Here is a 25,619-nt window from a genome sequence, read left to right as displayed (position 1 = left end):
CTACTTTCCTTCTAATCTTGGTTGCATTAGCTTTGTGCAGAAACTTTTCAGTTTCATGTAATCAAAGTTATCAGTTTTGCATTTTGTGATGTTCTCTGTCTCCTGTTTGGTCATGAATTCTTCTGTTCTCCATAAATCCGATAGGTAAACTATTCCTTGCTTTCCCAGTTTGTTTACAGTATCAGCCTTTCTATCTAAATCATGAACCCATTTTGACTTTATTTTGGTATATGGTGTGAGATTCTGGTCTATACCTAGTTTCTGCCCTACTCTTTTCCAGTTTTCCCAGCAGATTTTGTCAAATAGTGAGTTCTTATCCCAGAAGCTGGGGTCTTTGGATTTATCAAATAGTAAATTACTATAGTCATTGACTGCTGTGTCTTGCATACTTAACCTGTTCCACTCATCCACCACTCTATCTCTTAGCCAGTACCAAGCAATTTTGTTGATTGCTGCCTTATAATACAATTTAGATCTGGAATGGCTAGGCCACCTTCTCCTGCATTTCTTTTCATTAGTTTCCTTAATATTCTAGACCTTTTGTTATTCCAAATGAGTCTTGTTATTTTTCTAGCTCTATAAAATAATTTTTTGGTCGTTTGGTATGGCACTGAATAAGTAAATTAGCTTAGGTAGAATTGTCATTTTTATTGTATTAGCTCAGTCTACGCATGAGCAACTGATGTTTTTCCAATTATTTAGATCTGACTTTATTTGTGTGAAAAGTGTATTGTAATTGTGTTCATACAGTTCTGGGTTTGTTTCTGTCTTCTGTTAACTAGCTTTGCAGTGTTTGCCAAGTTACTTCACTTTTCTAAAACTTAGTTTCCTTACTCTTTCAGATGAGGGAGATCATGGGTCATAGATTTAGTAGTAGAAAGTTAGCTTCAGAGATTAGACATCGTAGAATCCAGTCCCCTTATTTTATAGATGAAGAAACTGAAGCCCAGAAAAACCAGAAGTAACTTTAGTGTAAGGTTATACTGAGTAGCAAATCTAGGTTTTGAATCCCTGTGATTCCAAATTTAATGTTCTTTTTCACTTTAGCATACTGTTTGTCAGATTGAACTAGAAGCTCAGTTCCAGCTGTAAAATTCACCAATTTATTTGAAAATCATTTTTAAAAATATTGGCTTATCTAAATCATTCACATAGTTTCAAAAACTTGAAAGTGTCATTGATTCCTCTCTTCATATAACCTATATCCAATTAGTCACTAAGCTTTCCTTCTTTCAGCTTTCTGGAAGCTTCCTTGTCTTTTCTTCTAGCATCATCATTGTCCGGGCCCATGTTGCCTTAGCCCTGGACTATTAATTAGTGCATTGATCTCCTGACTAGGCACCTTTCCTTCAGAACTGTGTATGTCTGGTTTATATGAACAACGTAAGATCTAGTCTATATAGATTAATCCATTTCTTGTCAGCTAGGATTAGAAGTTAGATATTGACAATGCTAGAATAATAAGTACTGATGTTTTCCTGGTATTGGTTAGTAGTAAAAAAGACTTTGCTTTACACTTTTTTTTTAGCCAGAAGAAACATAAACTCAGGTAGCTACTGCAGTAAAATCAAAATTTTACAAACCCACAAATTTTGTTGTATCAATTTGTCTTTCACTTAAGAAGAGCCACTAAGATGACCTAAATAATTTCTGTTAGAGACTAGAAGAGTGGAAACTGTTAACATTAACCTAGCCACCTTTGTTCAATAGCTGCATCATTCCATACAGGACCTTTTTACTGTTTTTTTAAATTGACAACTTTTTATATTGTTTTCGTTTTCAAATATATCCTCCCACCCCTATGGGGTAAACTATTGGCTGTAACAAAGAATAAAACAAGAAAGAAAAAAAATTCAGTTTAGCAAAATTACCCAGCACATCAGCAAAGTGACAATATTTCACATTCCAAGTCGTCCATCCACCTGTGGGAAGGAAGGAAAGGAGGCATATTTTCTCATTTCTTCTCTGGGGCTGAGCTTACTCTTTACATACTATTCAATTTCGGAGTTTTATTATTCTTTCCACTTGCAATATTATAGTCATTGTCTGAATCTTGTTTTCCTAGTTCTGCTTATTTTGCATCAATTCATATTGCTTCCTATGCTTTAAAAAAAAAATCTTCATATTCATTGTTTCTTTTGGTGCAATAATCTGTTCATTTTATGTGCCAAAATGTCTTTATTCCTCATGTAGTGAACATAAACTTTGTTTCCAGTTTTTTGCTACCACAGAAATTGCTGCTATAATTATTTTGGTGTGCATGGGATTTTTAAAGCATAATTTCAGATTGCTTTCCAGAAGGGTTGGACCAGTTTACAGCTCTGCCAACAGTGTGTTTAAGTGTACCCATCTTTCCCTCCAAGAACTATTTCCATCCTTTGTCATCTTTGCCAGCTTGCTGAGTGTAAAGTGAAACCTCAAAGTTGTTTTCACTTATTAGTGAAATGGAGCTATCTTTTATAAGTATTTTAATAGCCTATGATGCTTATTTTGAGAACTATCCTTTGGTGAATGCTTCTTTGTCCTAATAGCATTTATAGGCTAGTACTGATGCTGATCAGTTTCTGTGAACATATATAGAATTACATAATCATCTTTCTTTACATTTATTTATGTTGTAATTTTAGAATCTGCTATAAATGGACAGGCAATCTTATAGCCAGCCTGCCTTCAAGAACTTATGGGGGTAGGTAGGTGGCGCAGTGAATAGAGCACTGGCCCTGGACAGGACGACCTGAGTTCAAATCCAGCCTCAGACACTTGACGCTTACTGGTTGTGTGACTCTGGGCAAGTCCCTTAACCCTGATTGCCTTGCAAAAAAAAACAAAAAACCAAAAACCAAAAAACAAAAAACTTATGGACACTAACACCATAGGAGGGAATCAGCAAGCATTTATCAAATTCCTACTATGTATAGGCACTATAATTATTCATTTAAAAAGCTTATTCATGGGATTTATAGTATAAGATCATATTTAGAGCTGGAAGAGTAGAGGTTATCTAGTTCACCAACCACATTTTTAATTTGAGGCCCAGAGAGGTTGGATGATTGACCAACTAAATCTTAAATATGAAAAACAATATAAGTATTGTGCCAATACAAATGCCATAGCTGCGAAGTATCTGTTTCTGATATGTAAGTGAAAAAAAGTCTTAAGAAAATACAGGAAGCCTTGGAACTGTTGCTGCCCTTAATTTTGTTGATTAATAGATAACAGAGATTCACTAAGTTAGTAACACTTTTTCTGATTTTGAGAGAATTTATTTGGGCCTGCCCCTTTAAAAAGTGGAAAATGGAAGGGGTGGAGTTTGCGCTGTCATCAGATCAAGAAAGCAGTTCACTAGTTGAAAGCAGGAAGGAAATGTGACCTCTTGCAGGCTTTCTGCTGGAAAGAAACTGTCCTTAGCTCTCAGTTCAGCATGTTCAGAGGCCTTCTCCGTGGCAACATTTCTGGAGTTTTAGCTGAACTCTCTCTCTTCTCAAAGCTTTTCTTTCTCAGATGAATGTGGTACTGTGTAGTTTTCCTGTAGGTGAGTTGTCCCAGATGCGAGTGAAAAATAAAGTTTGAAGGTAAGTAGCCTTTGGCCCTGCTCAATTAGTACTTCCATTTTCAGGAGAATTTTCTTGTCCATAAATGAAGTGAGATGAAGTGTGACATTCCTTTCCTAAATCTTTCCTCTTTGAGTGATTTTCAGCAACAGAGAATTTAGTTTCTTTGAATTTTAATGGGAAAGGAAAACAGTTCTCCCAGAAAGCCTAAAGTTCCAGTCAACTGTTAGTTATTCTTAGGCCATTCTCAGTATTTCACTAGCATAGGGATAAAGAATGTCCCTAATTTTGTTTGGACTTATAATTCTTTTGTCATGGGATTTATAGTATAAGATCAACTCCAAGCTTGGAAGGGTCGTTAGAGACTATTATTCTAACCCTCTCATTTTACAAATACAGAAAATTGAGACCTTGATCATACAAGGGACATGCTTACAATGTGAGGTTTATATGACCATATAGTTTGTGTGAATTGTTCATAATCAGCTGGGTGTATAAGTAGCCTCAGTAAAGAGTTGCTTAGTGACTTATTTTTAAAACCTTGCCTGTAAACTGGGACTGCCTCTAAGGAAGGTCAGAGAAGAAAACTAATTTATCCTAAGGCTTACTTAGGTGTTGATTTTTGTGGTGAAGGAAGAATAGTGCTGTCAGTAGCCAAGCGCAATAAGACAACATCTGCTATTTCTTAGTTGTTGGGCGGAGCTGAGGGTCATATTACCTAGAATTGTAGAGGGTGAGACAGCTCTAGTGTGTCTTTCCCTCAACATAGCATTTGCTACCTACTTAAGTGGCCAAGAAACATCTGTGGTTCCAACTAGTCAGACAAGTGGAGACTGAGACTTTTTAAATTAAGTGACAGTTATGAGATGAATCGAATCAGAAGTATACTACATTTTTTTGTGATTCTTCTTAGAGTTACAATGTCCAAAATAAATGACAGCATAATTAGTAAAACTGACTTTACCAAAGCAATTGGAGTTTTGAAAAGGCAGTCAGGCAGTCAGGATAGGTTAGCCTTCTGTAGATAGTATTAATTTATATGAACAAAGACAATCCAGAATTGCTTTATTTGTCTATCCAGTTATCTTCCAGTCAAGTGACATTATTGAGAAAAATGTAAACTAGGACAGGCTGATCTCTGGGTATGCAACTTGATATGGACATTGAAGTGATTTGGGCCTTTCTGGATAGAGATAGACCACTATGTTCAATAATATGGTTGGTCTACATACCTGGGAGAAATCCAGAATTTAAAATAATTTATATTTAGGTTAACACCATATGTTACTACTTGTCCATCAATGTGGTTGCTTACTTTGTCAGAGTTTATATTGTAAATTTTCCTTTAATATTATAACCCCCCTAAAAATACCATTCTATGACACAAGCTATTGATGTCTATGATGAAGCTAATACATGGGTTTAGTCTTTTTCTAAGTTATCTGAAATGAACTCATAACTGGTCATGTTACCCTCTGGATATTGATTTTAATGACCATTTTGGCCCCCCTAAAATATTCTGACCTGAAGAACCACTTTAAGGCAGTCATTTCATCAGATATGTTCATTTACTCACCAACTATAAAAGGGTAAATGACAGCTAATTGTCTAAACAGGTACCTATTTGGAAAAATTGGTTAGGGAATTTTTTTTTCCTTTTCCTAGACTTCAGGAAAAGTGAGAAATAAAGAATATTAAGTTGTTTCTATTTTTCATTGTCAGATATTATATTTGTTTTAACAAGTTGATGGGTAAATATTTTATCAAACTTGTATGAATTAAATAGAAGTATGATATCAACTTTAACAATAAAAATAGAGCTCCATAGAGCTAAGGAGTTGAGGAGATATATTGTTGATCAGATACTGTTGTAATTTTATATATTAAGTTTTATTCTAATAACTTCCTTTTTCACATGAAGCAGTGAGGAGGCATTTCTGAAAGCAGTTGATAAAATAGCCCAAACTGGACATGGTATTTTGGACTTCTCGATTCTAGAATTAGGAGATAGTTTAAAATTGTGCTTTGGAATTGGCTTGAAATGCCTTTTAGCGCAGTGTAGAATGATTTTTTATTTTGGGGGGGCTCGTTCTCTTGGTAGATTTTTTCTGTAGGATGCACCAAATAGAGAAGTTTAGCAGGGGGTAGACAACAGGGTGATGTTTTTGGTCAGTTCTTTGCAAGTATTCTTTTGAAAAAATTTTATTTTAGGAGCTAACTATGAAAATGGCTAACAGTATTTTATTACTCCCACCAGAACTTCACTGTGATAATCCTTTTAGAGAAAAATTATGCATGAGGCAGGACCTTCTTAGAGTCTTGTCCAAGGAAGCTTACTTATATTTATGTTAAAGTATGAGAAAGATTTAGAATTTGAAAGCTGTAAGCATATTATAAGGAATTCCCCTGGGCTTTGGGGATTATAGTTTTGCTTCATTTTTACTACCTTTAAGTACTCTTTATAGAGGGTGTTCTGAGTTGACTTTGCTGTGCTACAAATCTTTGAAGGTCAGGTTCAGCTAGTTGTTTCCAAATTGCAAATCTGGAGGATATTGTTCATTGTTTAAATGAATTGCAACAATTTCCAGAGTACTTAAGTAGTGTTTATTTACTTAAAACACACATTAAGAAATTTAGAAAACTTTAAAATAATCTAGAATAATTTTGATCTTTTAAAGGAAAGCATGCTTTTAAAAAAAATTTAAGTGGAAAACTGTAGTATGCATCATGTATTTATTCAGCAAACGTTGAAGTACCTACTAGGTAGGCACAGTGGAACAATCACTGAACTTGGAGTCAGAAGTCCTAAGTTTAAATTCTGAGCCCAATATTTACTGGCTCTTCAAAAAGAGTAGGTTTTCATTGGGAGTGGGGATGGGGGAGGTGGCAAATAATGCTCTTTGTGCTAATTGATGTACAAATTTCTACTAGTTTTCTTTGTAAGTTTTAAGAATTGAGACAAAAGCTGTACTTCATAGAAGCTGGTTTTCTTGTTTATGTTTGCAGATTAGTCTGTTGTGAATTATTGATGAGAACTATTGAATAGCAGGATAAATGTCAGGATGTGTCTCTTCTGTCATTTGGTTCCTTCAGGGATCTGTGAATAGCTTTATTGTTACTGTAGTCTACTGCCTGGGCAGAAATATCCAAAGTCCAGCAATATCCCATTGCTCCTCTTAATTCAGTTTCACTCCTGCCTACCATCCCCAGGAGGAGAAAATCTCTAGGGTCAGGAATATATAGTAAACAGGTGTAGTCTTTCACCAGGGATTTGCTTTTCTGCCATTGTCTTTCTAAAGGCTCACAATAGTAAAAATCCAGTAGTCCTGTAGTCCTATATTAAACGTGCTTTCTTAAGGAGCTCCTCAGTGGTGGAGAGGGCACGTGAATGAGTTAGTATGCTAGTATCATCCCACAGCATTTGTTTTCCTTTGTTCATGAAGATTTTTCTCTTTTTATTATCTTTAGTAACTCTTGCAAACTTGTTATTTCTGCTATATGTATTCTTATTTCATTTTTGACATGTGGTATCCTGCTTTTTCTTAATAGTTTATGCCCTTGGCATGGATAGGGATGGAAGTGGTGTGGAGTTTAATTTGTTAAAAGGTGTGAGTATGGTTGTGGGTATTTGTTGTTTAGCAGCCTGGGAGAAAGTCAGCGTGCATAGTGTAGTAGAGAGCCAGCCTTGAACTGAGAAGATCTGGGTTTAAGTCCCATCTGACACAAACTGCTGTCCTTGAACAAGTCATTTAATCTCTCAATACTGTGGGCAGCTCTCTAAGACTATAAGTTGTAGGGAAAGTGCCAACCTGCATTGGTAGAGAGACTTTTTTCATCCAAGGAGTTTCCTATACTGATGAAATCACAGGCTCAGTTCATAGCCTTAGCTTTAGAAGTCTGGGAGTGTTTGTTCTTAGAAGGCAGTATAAAAATTATTATCTTGCCATATTCTGCCAGTCTCTGGCCCCTTTTCCTCTCAGTACTCTGTGGATAAAGGGAATGAGGTGGAAAAGGCTGTTGGTGGCTACAGAGATTTTTTTAATTGGTATGTTTATGTTACCAATACTATTGAAATAAAAATAATAAAAAATTTAAAATCATGTGGCAGTAATCTTTTAAAAAAAAAAAACTTTTGGCCCATTTTTAAGTCACCAGCAGAGGTCCAGAAATTGGAGTTAAATTTGGGCAGTTATCAAACTTTTAGTTAGAACCCTCTAGGTTTCAGCAGAGTAGAGGTGTTAATGGTTAATATTTAAATTATGATCAGAAAATTTGTTGTAAGCAGGTAGTTTTTTTCTCCCTAAACATTCTCTAAGACTTAATTTTCAGCGCAGACCCCTCAATATCATTATTGTCAGTAATTCAGATCGCTCGGAGTTGCAGTTGGGTTTCAGCTATTATTGAGACTCTTGATACACTTCTTCCTTGATGTTATTAAATTACAGGTCTATTGTTTCTAGACATATTCACAGTAAGTAAAGCAAGCAGGTGACACCAGTCTCTCAAGAGATATGACTGTCATCCTCTGCCAATATAGATTCTGGAAACTGATAAACACAAAATAGAGTCAGTGACATTTTTAGAGAAATTCTAAGTATTTTGATTCTTTTTATATCTAAGTTACCAGGGTCATGAAGTGACTTCACACAGGAAATGACCCTGATAACAACCTTGGTCTTGGATGTCTGGATTGCTTTCTCACTGCCATAGTCTCCTTTTTGACCCCATCTACTATAAGTAATCTTGATGTCCGTGCTATGGTAAAAAGGCTGGCATATGTGAATCATTTGGGCTAGGAGTAACAGCATTTTCTTCTTCGATAGTCTAAATAGGAGAATTCTATATTTTGAGTTTTAGTTCTTCCAGGAACCCTTGTTTTGTTGTTATATTCATGTTACTTTGCTTTGGTTTCTTAAAACATTCCATATTCTCCAAGAAGACCGTATGTAGCTAAAGGATACCTAGTGTAGGATTTTTGAATTCATGTTCAGACTTGCCCACTAATATTGCTACTTGGTTCTGCCAGATTATAACATTAAATAACAGGACTTCATAGAATGCAATTTCTTCAGTAGAAACAATGTTATAAACAGTCCTCTGATTAGATAATCTACTCAGTAGTCCTGACATCTGGTTAAGGCCAAACCTCCTGTCTAGACCCTTGACTCTTTGTGTCTCCTAACTTCATCACATGACGAAAATTGCTGTCTCATGTTCTCTTGTCAAGTCTAAGTCTTTTCTCAGTCTTCGTCCTCCTCAATATACTGTTGCATTTGACGCTGTTGAGTATTCTTTCTTCTTGAATATACTGTTCTCTGAGTTTTTATGACAACTACTGGTTCTTCTCCTTAGTTTTCTTTGCTGACTCATCATATATATCATGCCCACTAACTGTGGGTGTTCTCCAAGCTTCTGTCATGGATCCTTCTGTCCCTTTTTGTAACCTTCTAAGGTTTAATTGTCATCTCTATGCAGATGACTTCCAGACCTATAGATCAAGCCCTAGTCTCTCCTGAGTTTCACTTCTGAGAATCCCTTAAACTTGACATTTCTAAACCAGCTGATTTTCTTTCCCTAGAAAGTCATACCTCTTCTAAGCTTTCCTATTTACTGTCGAAGGCACCATTATACTTCCAGTCTCCCAAGTTCATATTCTCAGCATTTTTCTGGACTCCACTCTTTTCCTCACCCCTGCATATCCAGTCAATCTTGCCATTTCTACCTTCACAGCATCTCTTGCATCTGACCAATTCAGCTCCTGCAGATACAACTTTAATTTAGGTCTGCATCACTTCTTGCCTAGATTACTGCAACAGCTTCCCTTTTGATCTGTCTCACGTCTCATTCCATTCCAGTCCATCTTTTCAAAGTAATTTTTTGAAGTTGTATTAATGTGTTTTGTTTTTACATTATTTGTGCAACTCTGTCTCACTTAAATTAAACTGTAGTTCATGTTCAAGTCAAGATATCACTCTGTAATGTCATTGGTCCTCTTTAAAAATGAACAAGTATATTTACAACAACAGCAATAACAAGTATATTTACACATTAACTCCACTGTCATGAGAGGTCTCTTGCAACATTTAAGTAAAACTAACACTATAGGAACCTTATTAGGAAAGTACATGCAACATTCAGCATCTGTAGCATCCCCCACTGTTCTATTAAAAATTATTTTAAATGACCAAAAATCTATTTTTCTCTTTCTTACCCCATTGAAAAAAAAAGAGAGAAAATAAAAATTCCCTCATTGTATTCAAATATTTGTTTCATTCTGCACTCTGTCACTTATCTGACAGTTGAATAGTATGTTATATTAATATATGTCCTTTAATAATAGTATCTGTTATTTGAAATCATGGGTAGTCATTGTATTGATCATAGTTCTTACAGCTTTCAAAGTTGTTTGCCTTTTTTCAGATTTGATGTTTTATAAATTGTTCTCTTGGTTCTGTTTATTTAGTTTTTATAACATTTTATAATATTGATGCTATAGTATAAAATGTTCTGATTCTGCTTACTCTATTTCAGCTCATATAAATCTTTCCATATCTCTTTGAAAATCTGTTTTTTTCTTATTTTTTTCTTTTCTTTTCTTTTCTTTTTTTTTACAGGACAGTAGTATCCTATCATATTCGTATACCATAGCTTATTCAGCCATTCCTTAGTTTACTTTTTATTTTTGACTATCACACAAAAAACGGCTTGCCACTCTAATGAGTGTGATGTGGAATCTTGGAATTGCTTTCATTTGCATTTCTTAAGTTAGTAATGATTTTCTTTAAGCACAGATCTAACCATGTCACTCCCTTTCTTAAGCAGCTGTCAGTTCTTTCTTGCCTGTAGGAAAAACCATAAATACTCCTTTGTTTAGCATTAAAAGCTCTGGATAGCCTTGCCCCAATCTAACCTTTCCTCTTGGGACATTATGCTCCTCCCACACTCTGCAATCCAACACTCTGCAGTTTTTGTTTTCTTAATTCTCCCCACTCTATCTCCTGTCTTCATGCCTTTGCACAGGGCATCCCACCCATGCCTGGAATGCACTCCAGTTCTCCCTCTGCCTCAAACTGACCCTCTTGTCCTTTAAGCTACAGCTTAGGCACTGTCTTCTACTTGAAGCCTTTCCTGTTCTCCTCAAGTGTTAGTGCCATCCTTCTCGAACCACTTCGTAGTTAACTACTCTGTGTGTGTGTTGTGCGTGTGTGTATTACTTTGAACTGCTCTCCTTATTAAAATGTCAGCGCATTATGAATAGGAATTATTTCATTCTTCATATATAATTGTATCCCCCACCACCTAAAACAATATCTGACATATAGTAGCCACTTAATAAATACTTGTTGATTGATTTGTATATTATAGAATAGAGGACTGTACATGAATCTGAAAATACTATGTAGCACTTTTTAAAAAATATACTAATAGATTCAGCATGTTTTTAAAATTGTCTTCTTTGTTGTGATTCCTTCTGGCCTTTTTTTTTCTTGTTAATTTATTTTTGGTTTTCAACAATCACTTCCATAAGCTTTTGAGTTTTAAATTGTCTCCCCCTCCCTCCACACCTCTCTCCCCAAGATTGATATAGGCTCTACATATACATTCCTGTTAAACATATTTTCACATTAGTCATGTTGTAAAGAAGAATTAGAACCAATAGGAGGAACCGCAAGAAAGAATAAACCAAATGGGGGGGAGCAAATAGTATACTTCAGTCTGCATTTAAACTCCTTAGTTCTTTCTCTGGAAGTAGATATGGCCCTTTTTGGGGGGGGGGTCTCCAAACGAACTTTTCCTTTTCTCTCACAAGTGGGTGAAAGAAAATCAAAACACTTCTAATAAATATTCATAGTTAAGTAAAGCACTTTCTAATTGGCCCTGTCCAGAAATGTTTGTCTTATTCTGTCTCCTGAGTCTGTCACTTCTCAGTGAGATGGGTAGCATGTGTTATCATTGGGGATAACTTCTTATTTGCTCAGACCCTTGGATATTCCCCAAGATTCTGTCTTTGGTTTTTCTCTCTATTTTTTCTCCCTTACTCTTCCTGTACCTTAAAATACCTTTAAATTTTTTTCTTTCATCTTCAGCAAGTCTATATGTCTAATTTTTTTTCTGAGTTCCAAATTTGTTTTTCATAGATTTTCATAGATAAAGTAAGAATTTGGTTAGAGTTAGTATTTTTACCAAGGCTTTTGTGCATTGAATCAGGATATTTGCATTAAGAGATTTCTTGGAAAATTATTACTTTGAGAATATGTTGCATGTTGGCTTTCAAAAATTTTATTTACTCAGTTCCCATGTTTGGTTTCCATAGACTGTTCTGGGAAAAGCTTTCAGAGCACAGAAATCTTTTTGTTTGTAAAGTAGGTCAGATTGGAGGTAAGGGGAATTGGGAATAGTATGGGGTAAGACTGGGAAATAATGGAGTAGCAAATTGAAGTCTTGAATACCAGACTTAGGAGTTTGGATCTTTTTAAATAGGATGTTGCTTTGTCATTGGGCTGCTGAATACTTGGCTCTGTGTTGCAGCTTTAAGAGTGACTTCTTCTTAGGGTCGTTTGGTCAGGGGTGGCCAGGGTTTGGAGGCTGCCACTGATGTAATATTCAGAGAGAGCTAAGTCTTAAAATATAGAGAGAGTAGCAAAAAAGCAAACCAACTCTCACGAGCTTGTATAGAGTTGAGTTTTAGACATACTGAGTTTGATCTATGAGACATTCAGATTGAAGTGTCCAGTAGGCAGCTGAAGTTGTGATACTTAAGGTCAACAGAGAGGTTAGGCCTTGATAAATATATTTGAGAATTATCAGCATAGAGATAATTGAATTATTTGAGGTCATAAAGTGAAGTATTGTAGAGGGAGAAGAGGAAGGGTCCCAGGACAGATTCTGTGGGACACTCATGGTTAGCAGGCATCTAGAACGTCATGTGCTCTGTTTTGGACATGTAGGGTTTCTGTTACCTATGGGATATCCATTTTGAAATATCCAATCGGAAGCTGGTGGTGATACACAGGAAAGAGAGCTCAGGAAAGAAAATAGGGCTAAATATATACCTGTGAATCATCTCATAGGTATATCAGAAATGATTATTAAACTCATGGGAGCTGTTTAGGTCACCAAGAAAGTATAGATGGCGAAGGAGAAGAGGGTTTAGGACAGAGCTTTAGGGAACACTTAGAGGGAATGATAGCTTTGATGACCCAGCAAAGGAGACTAAAATGAAGTAATTGGACAGGTAAGAGGCAAACTGGGAGACAATAGTATCATGAAAACCCAGTGAGGATACAATATATATATGGAGAAAGTGGTCAACAAGGTCACATAGCAGAAAGGTTAAGAATAGGTGTTCTCAACTTTTTTTATGTCGTGGACCCATTTCGCAATCTGAAGCCCATGGAGTTTTTCTCAGAATAAAATTTTTAAATGCATAAAATAAGTCACTGGATTACAAGGAAAAACAATTACTCTGAAATAGCAGTTATGAAAATATTTTCTCACACACACACACACACAGTTCATGGACCGCAGTTTAAGAACCTCTGATCAAGAAGGAAGAAGATTGAAAAAAGGCCATTAAATTGGCAACTAAAAGTCTTTTATAATTTTGGATAGAGTCGTTTCACTTAAGCGATAATATTGGAAGCCTCATTACAAAGGGTTGAGAGAAGTGGAGACAGAAAGTAGATAGTTTTGTCCTGGTAGTTTGACTGTGAAAGGGAGGAAAGATATAGGATGAAAACTCAAGGCAATGTTGGGAGTCTAATGAGGGTTATTGTGTTTGTTTTGTTTTAAGATGGAGGAAGACGTTTTTGTAGGCAAAAGGGAAGGAACCAGTAGATAGGGAGAGACTGAATTCTAAGATATTGATCTTTATGTATAAAGCTATATATAGTTGTTAAAGATGCTAAAACAGTTTTTCAGGGACTATGCCAATTTTGGAAGGATGATATATTTAAAGAAGATAATAGAATGGCACTAGTGACAAAGATATAGATGCTTATGCATGTATATACATATATACGTACACCTATGTCTATATATGTATGTGTATATATTCATATGAATGAAATTTAAGGGCTATGGGGCTCTCCAAATAGTTGATTGGATTAGTTAGGTCTAGAAAACAGAATTATTTGTAGTTAACTTTAATTAAAAAAAAAAGTAGGCCTCCACAAGTGCCTTTTTTGGGAGTCTAACATGAGATAATGCAACTCTTAGGAATAGTTTCCTTTAATGCAAAAAATAATAGAGTAACCAACCTTTTCACTTAATCGGAAGAGGACACTTGCAGAAATTGATGATGGAGATCCTGAGCATAGAAGCAAGTAAGAGGTATTTCACTGTGATATAGTGAAAAGAGGAAACAGTATTGGGGTTTGGAATCAATGGAACTGTATTTGAATCCTCACTCTGCCATATATCTGTAAAATAAAGGTATTGAGCTAGATGCCTCCTGGGTTTCCTTTGAGCTCTAAATCTATGTTTTTTTAAGTACCTTACTGTTAACTAGTCTTTTTAAGCCTGATCTCTGTCCCACCAGCAAAGTCAGGAATTCCAAGAAGAATTTTGAATTTTTAACTCTAGCTAAGATCAATACTCTAATGAGTATTGAGAGAGCTTCCTGGGCTGAGCTGTAATGAAAGATGGGGCAAAACCTTCCACTGGTCAGGGGATGTCCAGCAACTAACCAGCTTTGAGAAGAAAAATAAAAATAAAGAACATAGAAGATCTACAACTCTTATGTCTGCTAGAGATCTTAGAACTCTGTAGTGTAACTTCCATATTTACTGATAAAACTATTGAGGCCCAGAGAGGTTACATAGCTTACCTACACAGCAGACTGAGAATACACACTTTTCCTAAATCCAATTTCAAATTTTCACCCTCTTTCTTCCCCCAGCCATTGAGAAAGTAAGAAAAACAAAACCCATTTCAAATGTGTATAGTAATGAAAAACAAATTTCCTTTTTAACCATGTCCAAGAATAAATAGCAGAAAATATGTTTCTCTTTGATCTATCACCTCTTTATCTGGAGGTGGAGATCATGTTTCATTATGAAACCTTTGGAATTATGGTTGGTGAGTGTTCTGGATCAGAGTTCCTAAGTCTTTAAAAGTTAATTATCATTAGAGTATTGATATTATTGTATAAATTGTTCTCCTGGTTCTACTCATTTCACTTTACATTGGTTCGTACAAGTCTTCCCAAATTTTTCCGAAACCGTTCCCTTCATTATTTCTTACAGAACAATAGTATTCCATCCCTTTGACAAACTTGTTCAATCCTTCCCCAATTATTGGGCATCCTTTTTCCAGTTCTTTGCCACCACCAAAAAAGAGCTACTATAAATATTTTTGTAAATATCAGTTCTTTTTCTCTTTCTTTGATCTCTTTGGGGTTTAGACCTCGAGCAGTCTGGGCCAAAGGGTATGTACAGTTTAATAGATTTTGGGGCATAGTTTCAAATTGCTTTCCAGAATGGCCAGACTACTTCCAAGCTCCACCAACAGTGGATTAGTTTACTTGTTTTCCCACAGCTCTTCCAGCATTTGTCATTTTCCCTTTTTGTCATCTTAGCCAATCTGATGGGGGTGTAAAGTGGTAGCTCAGAGTTATTTTAATTGACATTTCTCTTGTTATTAGTGATTCAGAGCATTTTTTCACATTGCTATTGATAGACTGGATTTCTTCCGCAGAAAACTACCTATGTTCATAACTTTTAATGTACTCAGTTCCTTATATATATTAGAAATAAGATGTTTATCAGGGCAATTGGCTATTAAAAATTTCCCCCCAAGTTTTCTGCTTCTCTTCTAATTTTGACTGCATTGGTTTTGTTTGTGCAAAAACTTTTAGATTCTATATAATCAAAGTTATCTATTTTATCTCCTTTGAGCCCTACTGTCTTTTGTTTGGTCATGAACTATTCCTTTGTCCCTGGTCTGACAGGTAATTTCTTCTGTATTATAGTGTGAGGTTACCATCGGAGCAGTGGCACGGTGGATAGAGTACCTTAATCTGGAGTCAGGAGGACTCATCTTCCTGAGTTCAAATGTGGTCTCAGACACTTACTAGCTGTGTGATCCTGGGCAAGTCACTTAACCCTTAGTTTCCTCATCTGTAAAATGAGCTGGAGAAGAAAATAGCAAATTGCTCCAGTATCTTTGCCAAGAAAATCCCATATGGGGTCACGATGAGTCAGACTTAACTGAAAAAATTGGTGAACAACAAGAAGAAAGATTACCATTATTTGTTTCTGTATATTGTGTGCCTAATCTATTCCACTGATCAACCTGTTTCTTACCCAGCACCAAATTGTTTTGACCATTACAACTTTGCAATGTAATTTGAGATCTGGTATTGTTGTTCCCCTTCCTTTCTGTTTTTCCCCCTTGAGTCACTTGATATTCTTGACCGGTTCTTCATTTGTTCTTCCAGGTGAATTTTGTTTTATTTTTCTTAGTTCTGTAAAGTAATTCTTTGGTACGATTAGTGTGGCACTGAATAAGTTAATTAAGTTAGAGGTTGTATTGTCATTTTTATTATCTTGGCTTGTCTATGAGCAATTACTATTTCTCCACTTATTTAGATCTGTCTTTATTTGTGTGAAGTGTTTTGTAACTGTTCATATAGTTCCTGTGTGTTTCAGCAGTGAGACAGAAAAAGTATTTTATACTGTCTCTAGTTAATGGACTACCTTTTCTCTTTCTACCTCTTCCTCTTCCTGCCGAGTTTTGTTGGTAATATACAAAAAAGCTGATGAATACATGTTTTTTTTTAATATTCTAAAACTTTGCTGAAGTTGTTCATTGTTTTAATTTTTTAGTTGCACCTCTAGGGTTCTCTAAGTACAGTTATCCCTTCCACATCATAGGAGTTAGGGTCGTGACACCCCAAAAATCTGGAAAATCCATGTAAAATTTTTTTGGCCTTCCCTTCATACCAGAGAAGTCTGAATTTTTTCTTTTTCTTTTTTTTATTCTTTTTTGGTGAGGCAGTTTGGGTTAAGTGACTTGCCCAGGGTCATGCAGGTAGTTAAGTGTCAAGTGTCTGAGGCCAAATTTGAACTCAGGTCCTCCTGACTCCAAAGCCCATGCTTTATCCATTTCGCCATCTAGCTGCCCCCTCATTTTATATATGAAAAGATTGAGTCTCAGAAGGGTTAAGTTACTTGCCCAAGTCCGTACAGCAGGTGGTAATTGGTAGCAGTGGAGTTTGAAAACATTCCCCACTCCAGATTTAGTGCTTTATCCTTGCCAGGGTGCTGGCAGAGGATTAAATTAAAGAAGCAGTTCATTGATCAGATTGGAATGATAGTGAGGAAATGGAAGTACTTTTACTACCATTATATTTTTCTTTTCCATATCAATTCTCATCTCCTCACAGGTTTGGGATCTTTGAACTGGGCCTGTGGAAATGCTATAGATGAAAATCTACCGTCTCTCTCTCTTGCCTAACATCTCCTCCCACCCACCCAACCACACACTCCTTACCTACTAAAATATCTCTGTCTACACTCTTGAGTCCACTATCTTTTTCTCAGGACAATTGGTAGCATGTTTCATTATGGATCCTGTGGAATTATAGTTGGTCATTGTTTTGATCAGAATTCCTAAATCTTTCCAAGTTCTTTTTGTTTATATTCTTTTTATTGTATACATTATTCTCCTAGTTCTTTTCACTTCCCCTCATCAATTGATTCCTTTTTCAATAATAATAGCTAGCATTTATGTAGCACCTGTGTGACAGACACTATATTAAGTGCTTTACAAATATGTCTTATTTGAGTCTCGTAGCAAGGTGGTCCTCCTGACTCCAGATAAGTCACTTTATCCACCATGCCACTGCTCCGATGGCACCTCTCATAGTAGGTGCTATTGTTATCCCCATTTACAGTTGAAGAAACTGATGCAAACATAGGTTCGGTGGTTTACCAAGGTCACATAGCTGGTGTCTGAGGCTGGAGTTGAAGTTGAACTCAAGTCTTCCTGATTCCAGTCCCAGAGATGTATCTACTGTATCACATTTATCATTTCTTATGGCACAATAGTATTCCATCACATTCAAACACTGTAACTTGTTCAGCCATTCCCCAGCTGATGGACACCTCTCCAGTTGCAATTCTTTGCCCCCACATAAAGAGCTGCTATCAATATTTTTGAACATATGTGTCTTTTTCTTCTTTCTATTATCTTTATCATCAGCTTTGCCAATCTGAGGAATGTAAGGTGTTTGCATTTCTTTGATCATTAATGATTTAGAATAGTTTTTCATGTAGTATGGATAGCTCAGTTTTTCTTCCTTTGAAAATTGCCTATTCATATCCTTTGATCATTTATCATTTGAGGAATGGCTCTTACAAGCTTAGCATATAGTAGACTGTTAATTATTAATTCCTTTGAAAATTGTCTATTAATATCCTTTGATCATTTATCATTTGGGGAATGGCTTTTATAAGCTTAGCATATAGTAGGCCTTTAATTGTTAATAAATACTTGTTAATTGATTATTGATTAATTTATTGAATCATTTCCCTAATAGGTTTTAGAAATGAGACCTTTATCAGAGAAACTTGCTGCAAAGATTTTTTTCCCCCATTTACTGATATATCTCTTCTAATTTTAGTTGCATTGGTTTTGTTTGTGGGAAAACTTTTTAAATTTTATGTAATCAGAATTATCTTTTATTTTGTGATCTTCTCTATGTCTTGTTTGGTCATGAACTCTTTCTGTGTCCATAGATCTGACAGGTGATTTCTTCCTTGTCCCTCTGATTTGTTGATGAAGTTATACTTTATTTATAACCTGTCATGTACCCATTTGAAACTTGCCTTGGTGGGAGATGTTGGTCTATACCTATTTTCTGCCAGACTACTTCTGGTTTTCCCAAAGGTTTTTCAAATATGCTTTTATATATATACACACACACATATATAATACCTGTATGATTTGCTGACTCTCATGTAAAGTGAATTCATACATTTGATCCAGAGAATCATTAGCAATTTGTCCAAATCAACCTCGTAACAGAGTAATTGGCTGCTAATAGACCTAATGCTGAATGTACCCAATAATATGTGAGACAAAATAAGGGTTTTTGGGAGTATCTTTTCAGAATTCCTGCAAAATAATCAGGACCTATTTATATTCATGATATTTCATTCTGGTTATTTTTAATAACTACCAGATTTATTAAAAATAGACAAAATAGGAAAATTTGAAGGAGCCAGAAGAAAGTAGAAGAAATATTTAGGACTCTTATTCCACTGAAATAATCAATGGGCAATTCAAATACCAAATTCACCTGAGAAAAGAAACACAATTCTGGTGTTACGTGTCTTCAGTTTGGATATACTTTTCAGGATGTTGAAGTGCCAGGTATTTTATCAATTTTTAAAAAACAATTCATGGTTTAGCAAAATGACAAAGGGAAATATTTATATAAAAGTCCTTAATTTGTTAGGCAACAATGTCTTGTACTGAAATGATGCTCAAAATACTGGTTTATGTATGGACAGGACAATTACAGTTGCTGTGAAGCATCTTAAAAAAATGATTGATTGCATCTAATAAAGTTTTCAACAACAAAAAAATACTGGCAGTAGATACTCACATCTTTAGATTCAAAATAAAAATACAAATTTTTTTTAAAGGCAATTGGGGTTAAGTGACTTGCCCAAGGTCACACAGCTAGTAAGCGTTAAGTGTTTGGTCTGAGACCAGATTTGAACTCAGATCCTCCTGACTTCAGGGCTGGTGCTCTATCCATTGTGCCACCTAGCCTTCCCCTAAAAGTATAATTTTTAAAAATCAGGTTTATTTGGTATCAATTAGTGATAGTTTAATATTTTAAATTTTTTTTTCATTTGAATTTGTTTTATCTTTACATCATTTATTTCTGAATAGATGCTTCCCCTCTGGACTTCATTACTCAGCAGTACATTCCTTGTTGCAAAGAGTTTTTTTAAAAGAAAGGGGAAAAATACAGTTCAGCAAAACCAACCCACCCATCAACTGAATGACATTATAAGTAATGTACAATACGTGTAGTTCTCCAACTCTCCAAAGCAGGGAAGTAGGTGCATCTCAGTTATTCCACAATCATTGGGCATCTATTTTGTGTCCAGTTTTTTGTTATCACATAATTATGTATGTATATGAGACCTTTCTTTTTGTCTTTAACCTTCTTGGATATATGTATCCAGTACTATGATCTCAAGATTAAAGTGTATGAATATTTTCAAGAGTCAGTCAACAAGCATCTATCATGTCTCAGGCATTTTACTGTGTTGGCACTGGAGTTACAAAAAAAAGGCACAAAATAGTCCCTACCCTCAAGAAGCCTACATCTAGTAGTGGAGAAAGTATGTAAATAACTAGGTACACACAGGTTATATATACACAGAGTAATTGGAAGGTAATCTCTGAGGAGAAGGCACTAGCATTAGCAGGATTAAGAAGGGGAAAAAAACTCTCATAACAAATTAGCACAGTCAAGCAAAACAAATCCATACAATGACCTTGTCTAAAAATACAGGTCTCTTCACCTTCTGTCACCTCTGGCAAGTGGATCCTCTGTGGAGGAGACATGGTTAACCAGAGCTTTGATGACAGTTAAGTCTTTCAGAGTCGTTTTTCTTTACAAGAGCGTTGTACTTGTATAAATTGTTCTTCCAGTTCTGCTTCAGTTTATGCTACCCAGGATTCTCTGAAATCTTCTTTTCATTGTTTGTTTGTTTTTAGTACCATATCATGCACTTGTATTAAGAATGCCTGTTCTAATGTTAAAATGTTTCATAGTTCCTCTGTCATGGAATTGTGAAAGCACAACACAAGTCTTATTGGTCTGTTTCAGTCTGATATTTTGGCTAGTGAAAATAAATGATCATGGGCCTGAAAGCTTAGTTAGATACTTTCACAAACACAAAGTAGACATGATGGGACTTAGTAACACATTGGACATAAGGAATGGGAATGTGTGGTAGAGAAAAGAGGTGGTTTTCAATATATAGAAAGATCTGAGGGCTTGAATCATTGAGACTCACACCTAAATTATTGATGCTATATTAAGGACTCTTTGGTGACTAATGTTACATACAGTCTGGGTAATAGAAAACATTAGAATGGGTCAATCTCCTTTGTAGCGGAATGGGTGACTACTGTGCGTTCCTGTGAGATTCTCTCTTTGGAAAGTTGAGATACTTCATTTCATATTGGTAACAACAGTTGTGTCCTTCTACATTCACTAATTGATAGCTCTGTTATCTTTGTAAATATTTCTTAGAAATCTCAAGTTTGCATTATATGTATGGTTTTGCCTTCACTTCTGGCTTGTTATTTTTTGTGGCGTGTTCTTAATATAAATGTTTTTGTATCAAAAACATGGTTAACCAGGGCTTTGACGACAGTTAAGTCTTTCAGAGTCATTTTTCTTTACAAGAGCGTTGTACTTGTAAAAATTGTTTTTCCAGTTCTGCTTCAGTTTATGCTACCCAGGATTCTCTGAAAAAACCAAAAACCCAAAGCATAGCAATTTGACTAGTGATTTCAACTGTTTCAGAAAATACTAATAGCTTACATTTATTTTATAGTACACAGCTCCTTCCTCATAATAACTCTCTAAGATAAATAATGTAAGAAAGGTTATCTTAAGCCAAGTCCCATTTTTACAGATGGGGAAACTTAAGGTTTGGGAAAGATTTTAAGTAACTTTTCTAAGGTTATATAGCAAATAAAACAATAGAAGCAATAAATACTTAAAACTCCAAGTCTTCTGTTTACATCCAAAGACTTCCACATTTAGGAGAATAAGGAAAGAAGGAGCACCTACTCAAAAGCATTTGCTCCTTACAACCCTGGGGGTAGGGGCTATTATTTTACAAGAAAACTGAGGCAAAAGTTAAGTGACTTGCCCAGGGTCACATCTTTCTGAATCCAGGTCCAGTGTTCTATCCATTTTACCACCTAGCTGCTGGCAGCACAGAAGCTAATAGGATTTAGAGTTGGAAAGAATCTTGAAAATCATAATTTATCATAGTAAGAAATTGATGCTCAAAGTCTCACATTTAACGTCAACATTAGAATTCAGAGTCAGACTTTTTACACAATCCTTCTTGCCCTTTTTACCTTACCCCCACTGCTTTGCAGATTTGGGTTGACCATGGGTCCAGAACATTTCACATATTGATAAGTTTTGCTGACCTTTAAAAAGAATTACTGTACTTTTGGGGAGAGGGAAGGATATAGGAGAAAATTTATGCGATATAAAAACAAGATATCAAAATTTTATTTTGTTCCCCTAAAAAAGTGTATAGACATGGCAGCATTATGCAGACAAAATGATGTCTTCCAGAAGCCATTATGTGACATAGGATAATTTCCTGAAAAGTATTTTCTCTATCCAGGAGATTAAGAGCTGGCTTTGTTAGGTTCTATAAACCTGTTGAACAGTTCTGTGCTGCCAGACTTCTTGACACAAGTGAATCTAGGGACAGATGTTGGCTGTACTGCACCCAGTGATTGGGTCAATAGGAAAATATATAAAATAACAAAAACTTTAGGAAAAAAACTTAGAACTTAAAAACTTTTATCAAAGCAGTGATAAACCAGTATTCCAGAGTTCAGTGATGAACCATGCCATCTTCCTTCTGACAGAGAGGTCAGTTTAGTGGGGAACTGAAAGGGAGAGAAAATAAATCCAACTTAATGTTTTTTATGTTACTCATTTATTTGCTTTCGTTTTTCACCTGTAGGTGTATTTGAAAAGTGACCCACCTCTTCAGATATGTCAAAAACAAATAAATCCAAGTCAGGGTCTCGTTCTTCCCGCTCAAGATCTGGATCAAGATCTCGATCTCGTTCTTTTTCAAAGTCCCGATCTCGATCTCGATCAGTGTCCCGCTCAAGGAAACGCAGACTGAGGTAAGTGGATTCAAGCATGCATTTGGATCAATATATTGGGCAGGCTGTGCACTTAGGGACCTTTTATTAAATGGCAATGTTAACTGTCTTTTGTTATCTTTTCCCAAATTCCCTTTTACCAGCTTGTACATTTTTAGAGCCTTCCAATCTAGAGGAGTTAATTAGATTGGGAAGCTTCATATCTATTGAAATCAAAGGAAAAACAGCTTTTAATTGAACTGTTTCTTTATTCCTTATGCCTGCCTGTTTTTATTTTGAAATGTTTAAAGGCACAGGCAAAATTTTACCTTTGATTCATTTATGAATAAAGGCAACTAAGCAAAATAATGGTGTAATCAATGTTGTAGGGGCAGTGTTTAACCTGTTTAAGAAAATTGAGTTTTATATACGTGGCAGTGCCCATTTATTTGTACTTGTTTAATATGATAACTAGAACCTAGCCATATCTGCATATTAAAGTGGTTCTGTTAGGACCTCTAATTGGTGTTACTTTGTTAAGCAATAGATTGTTTTACTATATATGCCAGATAGTGAAAGTACATTTCATAGTATCCTGAAACATTAGAGTTGGAAAGTACCTTAGAGATGATGACCCTTCTCATTTTTTGAATGAGGGGATAGACTCCAGAGCGATGAGGTGGACTTTCTATAAGCTTGGGAGGATAAAAAGAGCCAAGATTCGAAAACTGGTCTCCTTACCCCTAATTAGGAAGAGACCCTGGGCTCTCAAACTTCTTTATAAATGTTTTAAAATCAAGAGTTTTTTATTAATTCAGATTGATCTTCTTTCCACCTAGTTTGAATTTATGAAGTTTTAATATATGTGTGGACATATTGTCTTGGTCCTTACACGTTCTATCTTTTTTCTTATTTCGAGTCTTTAATTTTCAGGTAATCACCAGTATTTGAATTTTCCTTTGTGGATAGATAATTTCCTTTGAAAGACAACTCTTCCTGAGCTGCTGACTTAAGGCTGAGGAAGAAAAGTCAACTTTTGAAAAAGATCTATAGAAAAAGGGAGTTTAGAAGCCTACTTGAGAATATATCTTAAGTGGACATTGATTTCTTTGGATGTTTGCTGGAAATGTGGTGAATGGTTTGAGCTTCTGACTAAAAGGTGTGCTGACCTTGATAGGTTACTTACTATAGAGAAGAAATGAAGATAAAGATTTTGCTACTTGAAACACCTTTCAGTCTCATAACTGTATCTAGAGTCCACTTTTCCTTAGGTGTATTGGTCATGAGGTTAAAAATATCTTTGGAAAAGGTCACTCATTTCTTTAAGCTGTCACCTTAGTTTCTTTTGCGCTTTTAAATAGCCCAATAAACATGACACATGAATTTTTTTTTCTTTCCCAGTATTTCAGTGCATTCTCAAATGCTTCATCTGAACAATTATTGCAAGCCTGTGATGGGATATTGTTTTCTGTCATATTTAAAAGAAAATTGCTTTTTAAATTTTTTCCCTTTGCGCTTTGATGTACAGTGTTTTTGTTTGGAACTTGTAAAGGTTTCAAAGCTGAAACTGAATCAGAGATTCCTACCTAACACTGGATAAGTTTGTGTCCTGTCTAATAAAACACAGGTAATTAGGGGCATTTTCATCAACTTCTGTCTTTGACCAAGAGCTTTGAATTCAAATGGTTGTAATCTTTCTCAGCTATGAGACTGTTAAAGGTATGCCTTTTTTTAATCGCAGTTTGCAGAAGTGAGACTAGAGTAAACATTTTGAAGACATTACATCTTGGCTAAGGGCATGATCCCAGAGTCTTTGTAAACACCAGGTTGGTGTTTTTGATGAGCTCAGCATCCTTTATGACAAGTCAAGGTCCTGGGCAGGTCTTCTTTTCTCCTTGTCTCCTTTGCCTCCTGAAATCATTTGGCAGTGGTCATTGGCTAGAAGAGGAAGAGGGGAGAGGTGTATGTGTCTGTGTCTCCCCATCCTCTGCAGTACATCTGTTGAGGGTTAGGGTCAGATCTGCTTTGTACCATCAGACCATGGGAAAAGTGGTCTCAGAGAGAGTACCTAGGTTTTTTCCATTTTCTGATGTTTTTTTTTTTTTTTTTTTCTGGAAACAGATGTATTTGCAATTGGATGCTCTGTTTCAAATTCTGGCTCATCTGTTTCATGGTTTTACTTTTAATTTTCCCTCAACTACAAGGAAAGTATACTGTCCAGATTGTGAAAACATGCCCTTTAACCATTTAATTAGCTGCTGTGAGTGCTACAGAATGAGAGAAAACTGATTGTTTCCTTGTATTTCACAGACCGTATCCTTTTAAAGCGACTTCTCGTAAATAACTTCATTTTGAAGTCTGCAGAGACTCATGTTCGGGCATCTGTACAGTGGCCGCAGGTTTTGGATGCAGTGTGCTACAGGCCCCTCAATAGTAATTGGTAACAGAGCTGTAATAGCCTCCTGAGGATGCAAGCGTGAATCACACCCCCCCACTTAGTGCTTTGGGTGGATCACATCCCTCAAGTATAGTTTTTGATCAGGTCAGATTCAGTTTCAGAGCCTGCATCTGCCCTCCCTTCTTTCTTATGTTGTTGTTTCTGTTTTCACATGAGAAAGTTTTAAAGGTAAGTTATTTTATTGTACTAAATAACAGCCAGTTAACAATTTGTATTGACAGATCTTTCCAAAATAGTAAGTGCCAAAATATTTTTCTTTGACCAGTTAAAGACCTGAGTTTACAGTGATTAAAATCGTGGAAAACTAAGCCCATTGTGTTTTATTTAGATTTTATTGAGTATTTGTACTGCAAAAGTGGTGATTTGTTGTTATTATTACACCATTCTGAAAGAACATTGGATCTTTGTTAAACATAGTATTTTAAAACAAGAAAACTTCAACCCATTCATGGACAGACTTCTCTCATCCACTCACTAAAGTATATACTCGGTCTAGGATTATGTATTACAGTCCCTATGGGAGGTTGATGGGGGCCTCTGTCATGGAGCCACTGGCCCACAGAGGATCCCATGAAAGAGACCTGGGTGTCTGGTGTCAGGCACTGCTGGCAGAAACAGCTTTACCTGGAGAGCAATATGTAAGTGGGTTTTAAAAAAAGCATTAACATATACATATTGATATACAGAATAAGAGACCTTCCAGTGAGCTATATGCGGCAATAATATAGATA

The 25,619-nt window shown here is 35.8% G+C and overlaps 1 protein-coding gene across 5 annotated transcripts in view; it reads left to right on the top strand.

The window, feature by feature from the left end:
• The window catches only part of THRAP3 (thyroid hormone receptor associated protein 3), an 86,240-nt gene that overhangs the window by 41,066 nt on the left and 19,555 nt on the right, over positions 1-25,619 (top strand). For 4 of the 5 annotated variants that reach the window (XM_027864390.1, XM_027864393.1, XM_027864388.1 and 1 more), the window contains one exon: positions 22,304-22,472. In XM_027864390.1, coding sequence (XP_027720191.1) covers positions 22,336-22,472 — 137 coding nt within the window. In that variant the 5' untranslated portion in view covers positions 22,304-22,335. Of the gene's footprint in view, positions 1-3,389; positions 3,573-22,303; positions 22,473-25,619 lie in introns of those variants that run through there. The other variant, XM_027864392.1, reaches the window with a different exon arrangement.

This window comes from Vombatus ursinus, unplaced genomic scaffold, assembly GCF_900497805.2.
Source record: "Vombatus ursinus unplaced genomic scaffold, bare-nosed wombat genome assembly UNPS02014775.1, whole genome shotgun sequence".
Taxonomy (NCBI): Eukaryota; Metazoa; Chordata; class Mammalia; order Diprotodontia; family Vombatidae; genus Vombatus; species Vombatus ursinus.
Note: the sequence above shows the minus strand (reverse complement) of the source record. Positions and strands in the feature narration are given on the sequence as shown.